The 19,195-nt window shown below is 38.0% G+C and overlaps 1 protein-coding gene across 4 annotated transcripts; it reads right to left on the reverse strand.

The window, feature by feature from the left end:
• Nucleotides 1-2,747: 2,747 nt before the first annotated feature.
• LOC134651140 (mitochondrial uncoupling protein 4) lies at nucleotides 2,748-18,389 on the reverse strand. 4 transcript variants are annotated; one of them, XM_063506168.1, is made up of 7 exons: nucleotides 18,094-18,389; nucleotides 8,342-8,471; nucleotides 6,908-6,987; nucleotides 6,593-6,788; nucleotides 5,179-5,355; nucleotides 4,551-4,773; nucleotides 2,748-2,971 (listed from the first exon to the last, which is right to left on the reverse strand). In XM_063506168.1, exons 2-7 carry the CDS (start codon nucleotides 8,442-8,444, stop codon nucleotides 2,797-2,799), a joined length of 954 nt encoding a protein of 317 aa, XP_063362238.1. In that variant the 5' UTR covers nucleotides 8,445-8,471; nucleotides 18,094-18,389; the 3' UTR covers nucleotides 2,748-2,796. The 4 variants fall into 4 exon arrangements, with proteins under 4 accessions (XP_063362238.1, XP_063362236.1, XP_063362237.1 ...); XM_063506166.1 differs by having other exon boundaries at nucleotides 18,098-18,387; XM_063506167.1 differs by lacking the exon at nucleotides 18,094-18,389 and adding an exon at nucleotides 13,510-13,618.
• Nucleotides 18,390-19,195: the final 806 nt, after the last annotated feature.

Here is a 19,195-nt window from a genome sequence, read left to right on the forward strand (position 1 = left end):
AACAGGGTTGGCTATATATACCTATGTAACTTGAAATCGAATATTTCAAAAAATAGATAGAGACAAACCAAAGAAAGTCTGCAGCGCAATAATTTGACATCGAATTAAAAAACTACATATGGCAATGTTTTTAAGCAGTCAGTAAACGTCATGCACTATGGTATGTGTTTGTCAAAATCGTTTAAATATTCATTGTGTTTTGTGATGAACGGAATAAACATGGTGAAACCTTACAAAACCGGCGTGCGGGAGTTACTTTTCCGCATGACGAATAATTTTACACCTGTAAAAAGTCAGCACGAGGCGATTCAAGCTGAAAAACGACAATGTTTACAAAATTTGGAGTTGATGACGGGTAAGTGGAATGAAACATCTTAATACTTCACCATATGTAGGTACATCATCTCATCTTCCTCGCGTTGTCCCGGCATTTTGCCACGGCTCATGGGAGCCTGGGGTCCGCTTGGCACCTAATCCCAGTAATTGGCGTGGGCACTAGTTTTTACGAAAGCGACTGCCATCTGACCTTCCAACCCAGAGGGTAAACTAGGCCCGTATTGGGATTAGTCCGGTTTCCTCACGATGTTTTCCTTCACCGAAAAGCGACTGGTAAATATCAAATGATATTTCGTACATAAGTTCCGAAAAACTCATTGGTACGAGCCGGGGTTCGAACCCGCGACCTCCGGATTGCAAGTCGCACGCTCTTACCTCTAGGCCACCAGCGCTTATCACCATATGTAGGTACATATGGTGAAGTATTAAGATAGATAATATAATATTGGTTTAGACAAAGGTTTCACAGCAAATTGAACACACCTAATAGGTATAGGCATACTTATGAACTTCCTCTAACATTTCGAGAAACTCATTGGTACTAGCCGGGTTTTGAGCTCGAACCCACAACCTCCATGCTTATGCTCACGGCATGGGTACCTACTAGTTAAAGCTAAAATTAATTTTTAATATATGTTTATTGTTTTAATGGTTTATTTCGTTTTTCCGAAAACTTTAGTTCGCAAATTGCGGGCAATTTCTCTGTCAATCTAATTACGCCTTAATGGGAGTAAAAGAGAAAGATGCTCGCATATTGAGAACTTCGGTGTTCGCGGTAGGCTCTCTGTACCTATTTACCGCCGTCGCGGATATTACAAAAGCTTATTAATTTTGATGAAGCCAAATGTCACATTCTCCCAATATTATTTATCAATATTAGTATATGTCTACATATTAATAGTGACATCTATTGTTGGAATGAAATTTATTTTACCATAAAAATTAAGCTGTGCATACAGCTTAATTTTTTCATAGACGGTAAATATGGTAGAAATTTCACAAGTATCAAGACAATTTAATCCATTTTCTGTGGTGTTGTCGCATACTGATTTTTAAAAACTACTTTTAATCTAGCGCTGCAGACTTTCTTTGGTTTGTCTCTAGCACCTAATTGTGTAGTTCGCTATATCAAAGTGTTTCAAATTCAATTCATCGTAATATGGTTCAAACAAGTACCTACTATGTTTTACTTATCTCTATATTTTCACACCTTGCCCTAAATGCTAAGGATATTTTTTATGCATGTTTTTGGTGTTTTCATTGAAGTATGTTTTCTAGATGTAGTGACAAAAATTGAGAAAGGTATGTTGAGATGGTTTGGACACATGGAAAGAATGAGTGAAAGAAGGCTGACAAAGAGAGTGTATAAGGGAGAAGTAGAAGAGGGAGTTGGAAGGGGCAGACCTCGGCGGACTTTCTTCGATCAGATCGGGGAAATCCTGAAGAAAGGCCAGGTCAAGAGCACCCTAAACCGGCGAGCGTGTATGAGGAATATTATGAAAGTAACGGAAGCGAAAGAGGTATGTCAGGATCGTAGCAAGTGGAAATCCGTGGTCTCTGCCTACCCCTCCGGGAAATAGGCGTGATTATATGTATGTATGTATGTATGTATGTTTTCTACCTAAGACAACACCAAAACAACGTAAAAAAACATCGATAGAAAAGAGGCCCCGCATTATCACTTAAACGTAGTTGGTCTATGACAAAGAGAATATAATCACTACGTGGTATGATTCCACATTAAAATACCTATATCATTAAAAAAAAAAAACAACAACACAGTAAAACAAATGAATAAAATATAAAAATTGTGCTACGCAATGTTACGTTACGCTACGTTCTACACTTGATGAAATTTAATGTCAAGAGGATTTCTATAAGAAGCTAGCTTTTTACAAGTATAGACCTGCCTTCAAGTTTAGACTTAGGTTTCAATTTTTATGGTTCTCTGCCCAAACTTCTATTAAGGCTTGGCCAGACACAGAGCGCGACGCAGCGCCGCGTCCGCGCCGCGTGATGCCGACGCGATGACTGTTCAAACAGGGCGCGCGCGGATCGCGCTCTCAACACGCCCTCATCGCGCGCGCCACCGCTCGCTGCCTAACGTCCGATCCGACTGATGTGACCCAGCGCGACGCGGCGGCCCGCCGCGTCCGCGCGGCGCAGCGCTGCGCGGACGCAAGGGGCCGCGCGGCGCGGGGCGCGACAGAAGCGGGGCGTGATACCGGCGGGACGCAGTCTGTTTGACGTCGGTAACCTGTTAGCATGTGCCGCGGCGACCGCGGCACGCGGACGCGGCGCTGCGTCGCGCTCTGTGTCTGGCCAAGGCTTTAGACAACTTGTAAAACTGTCGCCAGCCCGCAGAGTATCCTGCATTGACCCTGCATGACTATTCACGTTACCTAAATCACTGTCTTGCTTAAGTATTTCTATTAACTTCAGCAACGGATGTTCTGTTTTCTAAAATGTCTTTCCCCCTAAGGCAAGCATGATGTTTTCAAAAGCCATCCAGTTGATCAGCGCCCACGGGCCTAATCGCATCCAGAGGGGCAAGAAGCCCTTGTACAAGGACAAAATGCCTTCGTTCTTCACTGATTGCTGGAGACAATCGATCATGCCACGGTACAGGACACCCCTGGAAAAGATAGAAAACAATGGATTACGATAATTAATATCATCAGTCAAAACACCTCCATTAGGTACAGTAGGTACTGATAAATAGAACACTCATCATTTTTCATATTAAAAGGTTAGGTTTACCTACATTCCTAGGCAAGGCATGATTCGCTTGGTCAGTCATAAAAGAAAGTGCTACTGACATATGACACGTTACTGAAATCGGCTTTGGTGGCATACGAAAAAGTGGTCTCTTGTCTGGGAAAGATTTATGTCTTTTATTCTAATTTCAGACCTTCAAGGTAGCTCTTAGGTAATAGGTACCTATAGGTAGCCTAACCTACCTATAGGGTCGTGAGACCCTTACAATTTTTTGTACATATTCCACAATATATTCTGAACTTTTATTGAGTTTAACTAAAGGGGCCGCCTAGTCAAATAGATGAAACTAACCGTCGTGCTTTTGTAGAAAGGTGGAGATATCCTAAAGCCGCTTGGAATTGGTAAGTCACAGCAAAGTATTGATTTTCACGTACCTATAGTCCACGCTAAATACAACATTGTGGATATTGTGTAGTTATACTTATAAAATGTAGGTATGTATGGAAAAAACGGGTCATACGACATTGCTTGTCCGACCGCGGGTCGACTTTGACCGCGTTCGGCCGACCTCGGTCGATTCGATTCATTGGTACTTAGTCGTTATCTCCCAATGTATAATGTGCATTTACGGAGTCAATGCGCTTATTTATTTATAGTTAACATGAATGAATTGATAGCGACAATGTTTAGCAAAATTGACTGTCAACTTGTCGTGTTGATTATGATGATTGGATGGGTGAACCAATCAGTGTGGGTACTTGTCGAAAGTTTCCATTTACCTACGTAAAGCTCTGCCCAAAGGGCTCGTAACTTAATTAAAGAAACCCATCTAATCAAATCTATTAGACGAAGCCGTTAAAGTTGTCAGGGAATTCATAAAGTTAGAATGCGCTCCAGTACGTAAGTAGGTACCAAGTAGGGGAGGATGGGATTATTGCGGACACGTAAGGGAAAACTTAAAAAAAATCTTAAGTACGTAGTAATCAGTTTCGTTTTGTTTATAATTAAACTTTGGACATTCCTCTAAAAAATTTACATTAATAATTATCTGTTATTAATCAACAAGTATAAAAAAAATAGGTACTTAGGTATAATAGGTATATATATGAAAATAAACAAAAATGCCTTGTGTCCGTAATAATTATACCTAATTACCCAATGGGGGACTATTCATAAATTACGTCATTTCAAATTGGGGGGGGGGGGGGTCTGGACATCGGATGATGGTAGCATGACGTAGGAGGAAACGGGGTCATTCGAAGCAAGATTTTTGGATGATTTTAAAAATCGTCAAAAATAGATGACGTCATTGACGTCATTTATGAACAGACCGATGCGGTTAGGGAAGAATACGGACATCAAATCGGATGATTAAGGACAGTACGTTGGGATAAATGCACGCACCCTATTTATGAATGTTATTGCTCAGAATAAACGTTTACACCTGTCAAAGAGTGGCATAAAAAATTGGAGACTCCAGCTGTGTATATTCTTACCTCCCATCCGGACCGATGGGCTGATTCATCAGGCGGGTCTTCATCACGTCTGCCGGAGTGCCCACAACGGCAGCTACAAAACCGGCCGCGAACGCCGCTCCGGCATGCACCAATGCGTTGTCTGCCATGCCGAATTCCCGCATCAGGAATTGTTTGCTATAGTCATAGGCTGCTAAGTCGCCCATGTTGACTAGCGCTGCCCGTTGCACGTTTGGGACGGCACCTAGACAGAGTCAAGAGTTTTATTAGAGCTAGCGGAGATGTCTAACGTAAGGTCATACGATGAATATGCAATTTTTAATACGATAAAATTTCTATCTACAAAGCTACTCTTGAATACCACCTAAGTATAATATGTAGGGTTAGGTACCTAATAACAGGGAAATTAAAAAAAAGACCAATGGCGGGTACCAGGATACCGTTCTCCTGAAGCATGGCAGTAAACCTCGTAGAACCCTTCGACCTCGGTCTTACATCAGCTTTCACCAGCACGGGTATAGACAGACATGAGCAACGAAAACTATGCTAAATTTCTTATGACAGAGATTTCTTCTAATTGCTTCAGGGCTTTCGGTATCCACATAGTTTTACTTTAAAATTAATAGTCTAATGAAAAATAATGAATTACCTCTCCAGAAGCCCAGGATCCCGGTCTCCTTATACAGCAACTTGTACGTCTGCCAGCAGCCAGTATACCTCGGCGGCTTGCCCTGCAGAACTCTGCGACCCTCGGCTTGCATCTGCACCTTCACCAGGTCCGTGGGCGACGCCACGAGCTGCGCCAGCGCACCCGCCGCCAGCCCGCCTTCGCTTCAACAACACACGCGTTTAAACCAGTGGTTTAAACACACAAAGCGTAATAAGGCAATGAGTTTTTGGAACGAAGTTTTCCTTATCGGACGGTAAGGACTTGGCGGATGGGGGCTAGGCGAAAAAAGTAAGATTTGTCCGTCACGAGTTTCCGTTACGACCCTCTCTTAACTTCGTTCCAGCCGAGTGTTCCACGATATAGGTACAATGCGTAAATATCGTGGAACATTCGTAAAAAATACGGTCTGTAAATTTTGACATGCACCTACGTGAAATGTACGTGAAGCAGTAACTTATTCAATATGGTGAGGTAATTCTCCGAGAGGTAAGTAATTCGGTAATAACAGTGAGGAAAGATTCGAATCGTTTATATACGTCTTATCGTTTCATATTATGCTAATTGCAATGATTAAATGATTAAATGAAATGATTAAATGATATTAATTAGGTAAGCAAGTAACTCTATAATAAAATGTTGCTGCTTGCTCCCGGAATAGCTCTAAATAAATGCAGTGACGGCATTTTATTTTTCACCTCAGCAGCTCGAACAAGGGAACTTTGCTACTTAAAAACTGCGAAAATGCGATTTTGCTCACTCAGTGAGCAAAATGCGATTTTGCTCACTGTTTTTAAGTAGCAAAGCACCCTTGTTCGAGCTGCTGAGGTGAAAACTTAATTGTTGGTATATCTTAAGAAAACATGAGTGAATAGGTAAGTGATGAAGAAGGAATACATTTTTCGGGTTCTCTAATATGTTCTCACTGCTGAGGTGAAAAGTTTTGTGAACTACACGAGATCAAAGTTATTTACATCTCGTGCGCTTTTGAGTCCCTTACTACGCTCAAGATTCTTAATTAGATTCACTCGCTACGCTCGTGAATCTAGTATAGAATCTTTCGCTTGCACGGGACTCAAAATAAGCACTCGAAGAAATATCAAACTTTGATCTCTTGTTGTAGAAATAACTATTACTTGCTGTGTTATTTTCATTCAAATCTGATTCTCAATACGCGTCAATTGTTTTCGAACACAATGCTTTTACTGTTCTCCGGAATTCATTGTTTGTTGCTTAACAACGAAACGACAAAACTTATCTGCTTTATTTATAGTACATTGAAATGAAGAAAATAATACAGAACTCCACTAAAGACGAACCAGTTCCAGAACTTTGCAGTCAAATTTGTGCTTTACCATTCAAGAGATAAAACTTTAAATGGATAATTTAAACTCACCCAAAGACGCGGTTTTCAAAGACGTTTTTCCATCTTCATCCTTGAACCTGTTTCTGAATTCTTCATAGAAGATGAGACGGCTGCCCGAGTATATGATGTGTCGTTGGAACATGGGCATCAGGCCACTCCATAGTTTTAGGACGCCTTCTTGTTTTGCGATGCCAACTGCTGTTTTTATCATGCCATGGTTCTCGATCTACAAAATAAAACGTTTTGCTATGGGATTATGGGAGGCTTATAGGCTTAAAAATTCTACGATGTGATGAAATATGATTTAGTAGCTTATAAATGTGGATTAAATTATAATTATAGTACCTTATATCCGGCTTTGTTAGCGGCTGCGACTTCGGACTGAATTTGCAGCCGCGTCTTCGTCAAGTCGAAGGGGTACGTAGCTGCATGACAATAAACGACACTTTAATATTATTTTCTTAAATATGGAAATGAAGAATAGCAATTTTTAATCAATTACTTAACGGGCTTCTAAGCACTAGAATGGTCACTGAGCTAAGCAGGGGATGGACAGACCGACTGACAGTTTGGAACCACAAGAGTTCCTTGGCTGATGACTAGGTTGATAATGATAACGGTTATTTTATTTAGTAGAATAGAATTCACCGGCGGCACTCGGCTGGTGACTAATAGGATTTTGAACTTGATATCTAAGGTAAGTACCTACTTGATAGCAACGAGTAAAAAAGTAAAGAGTGCCTAACTTTGTAGCGCAGACTCGTCGGTCAGATCGGTGTCGCGTAGTAGAACCGACATGGCCTGCAGTATGCCCTGACATAATAAGTGCTGGACTGTTGACGTACCTCCATCGGCAGCCCAGGCTCCGACTCCGAACACTTCTACCGCGCAGCGCGGGTTATTCCCATTAGTTACCACCAAGTTGTTACCAGTGGTAACTACTGGGAATTTTTTTCCCACCTTTTACCACTGGTAACTAGTGGGAAAAATTATTCCCAGTAGTTACCACCAACTCGGTTTAGTGGTAACTACTGGGATTTTTTATTCCCAGTAGTTACCACCAAAATTTTGTTAGAGTTAAATATGTACTAATAAAAATAGTATAGTATAAATATATAGTGATTTTGAATTACCTAATAAAATCACTTGAAAAATAATCTAAATGGATTATTAAATTTATCTTACATATTTTATAGTTTTTGTAGGTACTAGTACCGGTTAAACTGTTTCAATATTCTTGGTCATGTTTAAGGCAGTTTACTAAAACACTAATCAACTTATAATTGTTTATTAAATCACTCTATATTTAAACTATACTATTTTATACTGTTTTTATTAGTATTAACTCTAACAAAATTTTGGTGGTAACTACTGGGAATAAAAATTCCCAGTAGTTACCACTAAACCAACTTGGTGGTAACTACTGGGAATAATTTTCCTAGTAGTTACTACTGGTAACAACTTGGTGGTAACTAGTGGGAATAACCCCGCAGCGCCAGTGCGCGGCGCGGCGCGGCGGGGCGGCGGCGCGGCGGAGGAGCGGCGCGACGCGGCGGCGGCGCGGCGCGGCGAGGATGAAACAAACCGTTGATACGTATAGGTATGTCCTACTCGTACATGAGCGATTTAGACGCGAAGCGGCGCGGCGGCCGCGCGGCGTTCGCGCGTTGTTCGCCTACGTAAGCCGTAGCGTTAGGCTTACAGAGTCCAGTCAGCTTTGCGTAGAACCGACATGGCTTGCTACAATATACGGAGTGTTAGACTGATGACGTCACGTACCTCCTTCGGCAGCCCAGGCCCCTAGCACGGCCACCGCGTAGCGCAGGCTCACCGAGTCGGTGGCCTGCGACGCGGGGTGATCAGCGTTGCGTAGAATCGGCATGGCGACTCGATATCACGTCGCCCATACCTGCCGAGAAAATTAAAGTCGATCAAATAAAACCCGAGTGCTTTACGCAAATACTAATTACCACAATTGAATTTATATTACTTTAAAAGTACAAAACTTTGGTAAGTATTGCGATTTTGAAAGTAGCGAATGGAATGGATGATGAATACTTAATTGAACCTATTTTATTTAATACACGACCGACATTAAGTATCTAAACGATTTTTTTTTCATTATACATACTTATGTGTGCGACTGCCGGGCTTATGCCCTTTGATTCTCTTCCTTTTCATGACACCTAAGTAAGTCATCCCTCAATGAGGAGGATATACCTACCTACATGTAAGTATTATCATATTAATGAGCATAAATATTTGTACAAACAATGAGGCTGCGATATCAATGCACTAACTAAGAAGGTAACAAGCTATCTTGACATGTCTTTTTTTTTTGAAAAATAAGTCATAGCAAGTATGTTAAAATTACAAATCATATTATATACCTACGATCTGTTACATTCTTTTGCTTTCATAAGTAGAGTCTGTGCGGAAAGAGAAGAGTCATGGAATGTATGGGGCCCAATACATTCCACGACTCTTCTCTTTCCGCACAGACTCTATAGTCTTAAGATCGACCGATATGGTCGACCTTCACCGATATGTCTGACGGATGAAACTTACATATTATATAAGAAAATATGTTCCTGAACGTAAATAAATAGAGTTGCCTAAAGAAATATGGTCAAACCTATTTTTAATTAATTTTTGAAAAAAAAAATTCTTTTAGTTTCACCGATTTGTCTGTCGATCTGTTTGTCTGTCTGACAAACGAAATAAATTCCAATGGAAAGTATACAACTTGTACAACATAAATCAACTAGGTTGCCTATCTTTTTCCAGTCACTATTATGTGGTTGCCGTATTTAAATAGGTGAGTTTTTATCGATAATTGCACTCATCTGTCTGACGCTTGAATTATACATCAAAATGATGGTAATTTTATTGCGAATACAGTGGCATAGGGTTGCCCGCGAAAATCCGGTTACAAATAAGGGTTGCCAGGCTTTTAAATAAAATAAGAAGGGAAGACTTTTAGCGATAACTCATAAACGGCTTAACTTATCAAGTTTGTTTTAATTTTGTTTTTAATCAGTTTTTTAAGCACTATTTTTATGATTTTTTTTCATATTTTTTAGGTCGATTTTTCAAAAGTTAGAAGGAATAACCGTTTTTTGTTCTTTCTAAATTATTATTTCCGAAATGATTTACTGTATCAAAAAATGTTGTTTGCAGACCCTATTTATTTGTTGGATAGGTCTTTTAAAATAAATGGGGGTTTTCTATAAACAGTTTTTGATAAAGTGAAAATTTTCGGAAATAAACGCTTCGAAAAAAACTAAATGTGTGTGGCGATTTTTTTTCGTTTCAACTTTAATGTGTGGGATGTCGTTGGATAGGTCTTTTAAAACGAATAAGAGTCTTCAACAAACATTTTTTGATAAAGTGAACATTTTCGAAAATAATCGCTTCTAACGAAACAAAATGTATATGAGGTTTTTTTTTCACTTCAACCATCGTAATGTGGGATATCGTTAGATAGGTCTTTCAAAATAAATAGGGGTCTTAGAAAAACATTTTTTGATTAGGTGAATGTTTTCGAAAATGTGACGTCCCACGACAAAAGGTACCTTATGGCCGCTGGCGCTTACGTCGCATAGCGCCGCAATAATATTGGAGCGGCGTTAATAATAGCGTAAGCGCCAACCGCCATAAAGTACCTTTACCCGTGGTACGTCACAAATAATCGCTTTGAACGAAACAAAATGTATGTGATTTTTTTTTATCGTTTTAATCCTATAGTGTGGGGTGTCGTTGGATAGGTCTTTAAAAATAAATAGGGGCCTGCAAACAACATTTTTTGATAAAGTGAATCATTTCGGAAATAATAATTTAGAAAGAACAAAAAACGGTTATTCCTTCTAACTTTTGAAAAATCGATCCAAAAAATATGAAAAAAATCATAAAAATAGAGCTTAAAAAACTCATTCAAACAAAATTAAAACAAACTTGATAAGTTAAGCCGTTTATGAGTTATCGCTAAAAGTCTTCCCTTCTTATTTTATTTAAAAGCCTGGCAACCTTTATTTGTGACCGGATTTTCGCAGGCAACCCTATGCCACTGTATTCGCAAAATTACCATCATTTTGATGTATAATTCAAGCTTCAGACAGATGAGTGCAATTATCGATAAAAAGTCACCTGTTTAAACACGGCAACCACATAATAGTGACCGGAAAAAGATAGGCAACCTAGTTGATTTATGTTGTACAAGTTGTATACTTTCCATTGGAACATTATTTCGTTTGTCAGACAGATCGGTTAAATTTGAAGAAACATTTTTTTTTTAATTAATTAAAAATAGCCTTGACCATACTGACATGACTTTCTTTAGGCAACTCTATTAATTTATGTTCAGGAACATATTTTGTTTCATAATATGTAAGTTTCATCCGTCAGACATATCGGTGAAGGTCGACCATATATGCCGGATCTCCTACTACTAATAAACTATTTTTTTTAAAGCGTTATTCAAAAAATTTTTAATGAAAAGACACGTCGAGATTGTTAACCTACCTTCTTTCTAATTCTAACGCTAAAAAAAACTATTTAATTACTGGAACTACATAAATTGGTCTATCTTTTTGTAAAGAAAGCGAAAGAAACTACTTATAGAGGTACTTACTTGGCTAAGAAGGATTCGAGACTTGAGAGTAGAGAAAGCCCAGGCTAAAACCCTACATAAGTACCTACCTATACTCTCCAAACCCAGACCACTGAACTAGGTACGTTAGTACTTATCGAATATTCGCTTTCGATTGAAGAATAACCGGCGGTCGATATCCGCATGTTATGTAAACTAAACGACCTCGGCAACTACATACATTATATGACAGCTTCCATTCCAAGTATCCGTTGTTTCAGTGGCCAGAGTGGCCTTCTCGCTGTAATTTACAGAACGCTAAAACTAACAAGTTTATTGTTTTCTTTTACAATAAGACGTTTCCTGAAGTGACACTAATTAAATCACTGATGATATCTTATACTTTAGCACTAGTTTTAACTGCCTCTTAAACGAAAGAACTCGCGTATTAGGTACCTATGTCTTGTAAACTGTCATGTAACTACTAAAATCGGCGTCTTCAGCTTTCGCAGCTAACCGCGGCTTAGCCGTGAAAACTGAAGAAGCCGGTTCAAAACCGTAAGTTATGTAAGTAAGCAGGTAAGATAAGAAAGCAAGTTGCGGAAATTTTTAAAAGAATTGGCAAAGTTATGAGAAACTTCAGGAAAATTTCATAGGAAATTAAGGAAACTTCATTTTGAACGGAAAATTTCGGGTCCTATAAAAATATGAGATGTTTCCGAAATTTATCTATGCGGAAATTTGCAATTTATGAAAACTTTTCGACGGCACATCAGTACAATAACGTGTCACGAGAAGGAAAATAGAATGGCATACGGAAAAACCGGCCAAGTGCGAGTCGGACTCGCGCACGGAGGGTTCCGCACCATCAACAAAAAATAAAGCAAAACAAGCAAAAAAATGGTCACCCATCCAAGTACTGACCCCGCCCGACGTTGCTTAACTTCGGTCAAAAATCACGTTTGTTTTATGGAAGCCCCACTAAAATCTTTATTTTATTCTGTTTTTAGTATTTGTTGTTGTAGCGGCAACAGAAATACATCATCTGTGAAAATTTCAACTGTCTAGCTATCACGGTTCGTGAGATACAGCCTGGTGACAGACGGACGGACGGACGGACGGACGGACGGACGGACGGACGGACAGCGGAGTCTTAGTAATAGGGTCCCGTTTTTACCCTTTGGGTACGGAACCCTAAAAATGATTACAAAGTGGCTGGCTGCATGGTCACGAATGTTCCAATTTGATGCTGATTGTACCATCTATACCGTAACGAAATAATATCGTACCTACCAGTTACCAGTATGTATATTATGTATTATTATTATGCATATTAAATATATTAAAAACGGGTCACTCACGTATTTTAAGTCGAAAAACGCTCGACATGTTTCACTTCGTACCGAGAAGTGTCGAGTTGCGCCGGTCCGTCACCGTAAACGCAAGCTCCTGATGACACTTCTCGGTACGAAGTGAAACATGTCGAGCATATATTTAATATGTCTTTGTCTCACGGAAGTTTTGTTATTATTATGCAATTATAAGTCTAAGTAATTGTTCTACATAAGTACAGGGTTTTATACCAGATACTTTTGACGCATTAATCTGATCCATTTTGATAACCGTACCTACCAGTACCAGTATGTACCTATATTATATTATGCAATTATAAGTGATTATCAAGAATGATTCAATAATTTATCACAAATGGCCAACACTAAGAAATAAAAGTGCTTAATTATCTTAAAATAGGCAAGCCGAGGGGTCAAGTTCTGCACTATCTCTCTGGCAACTTAAGTAGGCAATTAAAAACGTGATACCTATATCAAACAAACGTGCATAAATATATCATACTGCTTATTATATTATCATAATCAACGTATTGATAAATAGAAGTTAGTGTAGGTTTGTAAAAGATAATGGTACAGATCCGATCACAAAATATTTACTTTATAGGTACGATTATGTTTAACTTACTTAAGTAACTATTGTTACACATCTTCAACTATTGTTACTATGTATATAATATAGTACTATAAACTATTAGCTTAGGTACTCTCTGATAAGTTGAAACAGCGAATTATTTTTTCTTAATTTCCGGTTGTTCCGGTAAAATTTGTTCAGTAAACATCAACGTATCAATCACCTCGTGCAATATGTCTATAAGCTTGCTAAGACAATAAATATTGAAAAAAAAACAAGATACCTACAGCTACTACCTAAATCAGAATATTTTAACCACTAGGTATATTAAAGAAAATAATCCCCTTATTCGCTCAATATCCTTAATCTTACAGCTCATTTTGATAATGCGACATTTCAAATATTTGAAACTATGTAAAAAAATACAAATAAGTACCTTGGTTGACCAGAGATTGAGATCACCACTCGTTGCGATAGCAATGCCGCTACTGATAGCGAAGTTCGTTACACCAGTAACACGCTAATTCTATGTGACACGCTTTTATACATAATATTATACACAGTATTGTGTGACATCGGTTAGTAGTAATTGAGTGCGTTCGAGAGCAAAGTCCGAGGTATTGTGGTAAAGTCTGTAACTGGGATTCATTTTAAACTACTGGCTCTGTGATCGTAGACCTCGGTAATCTGTCAATAACTACAGACAGAGATGTGACTTATTTGAAATACTTGTATTTAAAATGCAAATACTAAATGCAAAATACCTATTTTGTATTTTGTATTTAAATACCTTTTGAAGAAAACTATTTTGTATTTTATTTGAAATAGTTTTTGGGACCTATTTTCTATTTTCAAAATACAAAATACTTTATAGTAGGTAATGTAGGTAGGAGTTACAATCTCTTCTGATGTTACAATCCTGGCAACTCTCTCATACTGTTGAATCTGTTTAGTAACGTCGCACATGACCACAAGCGTACCGAGTGGTTCAAAAAGTGGAATCTTGAGTGTTGCGAGGGTTTCAAGGTACGAGAGGAGAACAAACTTTTCTGCCCTGATGAAACTTTTCTGCACAAACGAGACGTTTTCATCACACTAACGAGAGGCATTATACTAGCTGTAAAACATTACAAATCTAAATTAATGCTTTTAAAAATTGCCCGTTATAAACCATCATCCATCCATCCTTCCGGTTAATATGAGCAAACAACTAGAAATTTTCACTTTAGATAGAGGACTGATTAACACACTGTTTTCAAAGAATGAAGAGAGTCTTTTCAATTCGGATATTCTGAGTAATACTTTTTAATTCAGACTAGGTATTCACTATTCAGAGTACCTTCTATCGCAAAGTATTTGTATTTTTAAAAAGTATTTTGAAAATACCTATTTTGTATTTTATATTTTAAATACAAATTCAAAAACTATTTTGTATTTTGCATTTGAAATAGTATATCAAGGAAGTATTTGTATTTTGTATTTAAATACTTTTTATAAAGTATTTTTCACATCTCTGACTACAGATACATAAATATCGAACCTGCTCACAAAGCGTTACGAGAATCAGTTGAGAAATGCAAACTGTAAGAGGAAAACAGCCGGACAGACTTAAGAATGCAGTTTTGTCCAAAATGAAAAGGATCAAGACGCTTCACTCCCGCTTCGGCATTGCTGTCAATAAATAATACTACGTTACGTGCCGTTAATTTTAATTTTAAGGCATCTAAAACTTTCCTCACTTAAATTAACTCCCACTACAAAGCACAAAGGCAAAAAGCGGCAAACCAAACACGTTAAGGGGAGCCTAATATACATCAATAAATATCTAGTGTAAACATTTCAGCACGCATTGTAATAGAGCTGAATTACTCTAATTTTTCATTTACTCAACTACTTATACACGCTTATTCATTGTGCTAATGAGGAAGTCCTTTACACTAACTGGTTGCTTGGACTGTGGACCGTGCAGGGGTTAAATTGAGCATAATGGATGAATGTCAGAGTGTGCATATGCCACCAAGCCCACCAACGCCTCGTGGCAGGCAGCGATATTTTTGAAGGCATTTTAATCCTTTTACCGCCAAATTAACGTTCGTGCGTTCCGATCAAGTTCACGATCGAGTCTTGTTAGGGCCACCCCACATCTAGCGTCTTTCGAGCGTCGGCGTCTACCGGCGTCTGGTCAGCGCTATGGAAAATGACGTCGCTGCGCAGTTGCGTCGACGTTGCGTCGAGCAGCAGCCATAGAGTTGTAGACGCCGACGCGACGCTCGAAAGATGCTAGATGTGGGGTGGCCCTTATAGTAGGCGTGGCGTTCAAAAGATTAAGTACCTAATACATACATATATAGTTACCTACTTTAGTATCCCAAAATGAACATTTAAATATATTAAATTCATATTCGTGGTTCTTCGTCATTGAAATTGAGGACTTTTACAAATTTAACTCCGGCTGGATCTTTTGTGTGCTTTTGTTCAAAAGTTTGTCGACCCCTGCATTAAATATGTGTCATACCATACCTACCTGTACCTAGAGTTAGAGTTAGTTATAGTCAGGCAATTGATGAAGTAAAAGAAATAGGCATCCTCCTATATCAGTGCACTTTTTGTATTACCGTAAAACGGGGTGAGTAGGTTTCGCGGGGAGAGGTGGGTTATGAATGGGGAGAGAAGGTTTGAGAGGGGGGTGAGAAGGGATTTTAAGGCTGCTGCTACAAAAATAATGTATTCCAATTTAAAATGGAGCTATATATAGTAATACTCATAATTCATAATAAAAAAAATCGATCCAACAATCTTCCAAAATCACCTTTGTATGCAAACCCAACTCACCCCAAATACGAGGGACTACGGGGTGAGGTGGGTTTTCCTGTTTATCGTCAAAGTTATGAAATGGAACTACCCTAAAATAAAATAAAACTAAAATACAAACGTCCGGAACACTTATTATATACACCATTCAGTTTGCATATGTAAAAATAAAATGTTACTAGGTTTGAATGTCAGTTTTACGCCTACTCACCCCATTTTACGGTAACTAAAGTATGAGGTTATAAGTACTTGTCTTTATTAACGGACAAAAACCGGACGTTTAACGGATTACAGAGGTTTCCCAATTGCCATCTTTGCAAAATTTCTTCTCAACATTCTAAATTCTCAGCAAAATTTTCTGCTTGACACGTTCGGACTTCATTTCGAATCGAAGGCGCTCTTAGTCGGGGAAGTAAGTGAAGTAACATATAATATCGTGAAAGTCTCCCGCGACGAGACCGCCCGGATTACAGCGACCACCGTATCACCGTAGGCAGCTATCATGCAGCTACGGTGTAGTCACATACATTCATATATAGTGTACTATAGTACTAGGTACCTATAATTGACTCGTAAATCACCTTAGCATTTTATGTACATACCAATGAATATGGGAAAAGGCTCTGGTCAATATACCTACCTAATATCCTGAACAGCTTACCCAAACAAGTAGTAGAAACTTTAGAAAAATATCCTGATAAAGCAAAGAGTACACTTAAGAAAGCACAGATTAACATGAATTAAATGTAAGATATAACTAGTATTAACATGTAAGCACAAACTAACTGTAACAAAACAAAATAAGTTTACATATAATTATATAAGGCTAAGCTTAGTTTAAATAATCTCCAAATATAGAGATTGTAACTGAGATTGTACAACTAACCTGTTGTTTGAAAATAAACAGATTAAATTTAAATTTTTTTTATGTCCTATTTTATGTGCGCTAAAACATATACAGGGTGACTTCAAAGATGAGACAGAAAATTATACATTTTATGGTATGGTATGTAGTAAAAATGTATATTTCACTACTACAGAGAAATAAGTAAGCAATAGCATAGAGTGCTCATTCCATACATCAGTTTTGTTACCAAAACGCTTATTATCTTCGTAGTCGACATCTAGCGTCAACTAGCGGATTTATCAGTACCTACTGCTACTTGACAATAGATGTCCCATATTTTGCACTTGAGACATTTTAATCCAATGAAAAATATAGGTAGGTATAATGTAGTCGGAAATTAGCTGATTTTTCTCTTGCTCGCTATTGACTTTGGCACTAAGAAATGAGTGTGCATTTCAGAGCAGTGTAGGCACAAAGGCCATCCAGTAACAGACTTGGAGCTGTGCCATTTTAGGTTGATATGCAAAGACGCTCCGAGTGTTGTTTACTTGGAAATCTTGGAATTCTAGGGATTTCTTCTTTTCTTACGTAAAAAGATCTAATACAAAGTCAAAAGCGATGTTTAACCCAAGGTTATCATATGAATATAAATATAATATTAGATATAGGTATACCTATATTGCTTTTGATCAATTTGTTGGTATACGGTATACCTACAGATTAATCTTACCGTTCGTAAGTACGTTTTACATTTTCTACAAAACACATAAGTAATTCAGATACGTAACAAATAACAGGGTGCATACACCTACCCTATAACTAATCCTACCCTATAAAGTAAATTTAGCTTTTTTTTTAAACACCCCCATAATGTACGAGGAACCAATTATAACATAAGTGCCTACTTGAAGTAGTCATACGAGGTTTTCCTTAATCGACGAACTAATAAGCCAAAGCCAATAAGCTTAAGTTAGCCAATAGCCCAATAGGTAGGTATATTTACGCTCGTTATGTAACTGATGTGTAAATAGGTTTTTTTTTTGTTGACATATAGAAGATACATACCAAATATCGTAAATCTATCAGAACGAAGTTATTGAATATAAATCTTTATTCTGCTTGAATATTCATTAAAGAGGTAGGTAAAGGTAGGTAAACAAGATCCAATAACATACAAAATCTGTTACACAACATTTACGAAACCAATAACAACGGACGTATTTTCTGTGTTATTGATACGACAGCGTACCTACTTAAAAGATAACTCAGCATGTGGCCAATGACAGCACCGCAACGAAAATATGTTAGGTACTCATTCCACACAAAACCCTGTAATTTACTAATCAATACTAGAAAATATACCTACATAAAGCTCGGCACCCAGCTGAGAAATCCTTTATCAGCATTCAAAACACAATGAATTTTCATCACCTGATATCTAAGTGTAAACATTGAACTGATTACATCAATGAAAGTAGCACTAGGAGAAAGGGATAGAGTTACGTTTGTGGCCAGGAAGGAAAGAGAAACACTTGGCCTAAATCCGCGGGGAACCGGCCGCGGCGCGAAAGAGCGCGAAGGCAAGCAAAGAGCGTGGCGTCCGGCTCACATCGCTACCGACTTGTGACTAATTCGTGATTTCATTTTCAACAGCAGAATATCTGACGCCAGAAAGAACCCAATCATCTATACTATAATCCTACATAATACAATAGCTGTAACCGTAGCGTAGTGACGTCAATTCATTCAAGAAAGCATCGTGAAACCTTTTCATTGAGTTGAGTAGTTGCTTCCAATGATATTCCTCTGTGTGGCGAGTCGCGATCGATCGCGACGCGGGCAATCTCTTTTAAAAAAACTTTAGAAGTTTTTTATATTGAACATAGAACCTTCTATAAATTTAACAGAACACTGTTAATACATTCAGTTTGGTAGGGAATTTATTAAAAATACCTACTAAACTAAATTGTATTCGTATTTTTACAATTGTTTTCAGAAACCCACATTTTCTATACTAAATAATTAAATACGGGCTGGGCTCAAGAATGTAAACTAATTAGATAGTGTTTAAAGTAGTGAGTTGTCAATGTCATTGTCATTCCATCCGGCATGAAATGAATTAAGTTTTCACTTTTACATATAACTAAAAGAGCCAAACTCCTAAATAAACTACATACTTACAACAATAAAAAAAATTAAGGTCAGACTTATTTTGAAAAAATGAACACAAATAGAACCCTACTACTTTTTTCCCACCTTTCAAGTCACCCTGTATAATTTCATACACCTGTCAAGCGTCAAGTTTGTCGAATCCACAGTATCCACACAGGGCGACGATTTGCGAGCATTTGGAATCATCGATATTTTTATTTGCATTTCGTTTACGAGTAGACTACAACATATTATGACTTGCATTACGTGTGATAATTTTGAATTAAAAGATGGTTGCGAAGAAAAACAAGGA

Source organism: Cydia amplana, chromosome 9 (assembly GCF_948474715.1).
Source record: "Cydia amplana chromosome 9, ilCydAmpl1.1, whole genome shotgun sequence".
NCBI classification, from domain to species: Eukaryota; Metazoa; Arthropoda; class Insecta; order Lepidoptera; family Tortricidae; genus Cydia; species Cydia amplana.

Excerpts from the sequence above, each read along its gene's own strand:
- LOC134651140 (XM_063506168.1), bottom strand. The coding sequence starts at position 8,444 with ATGCCGATTCTACGCAACGCTGATCACCCCGCGTCGCAGGCCACCGAC. Across the intron at positions 6,789-6,907 it reads CTAACAAAGCCGGATATAAG|ATCGAGAACCATGGCATGAT; the intron begins GTACTATAATTA and ends TTTATTTTGTAG. Across the intron at positions 4,774-5,178 it reads GATCCTGGGCTTCTGGAGAG|GTGCCGTCCCAAACGTGCAA; the intron begins GTAATTCATTAT and ends GACTCTGTCTAG.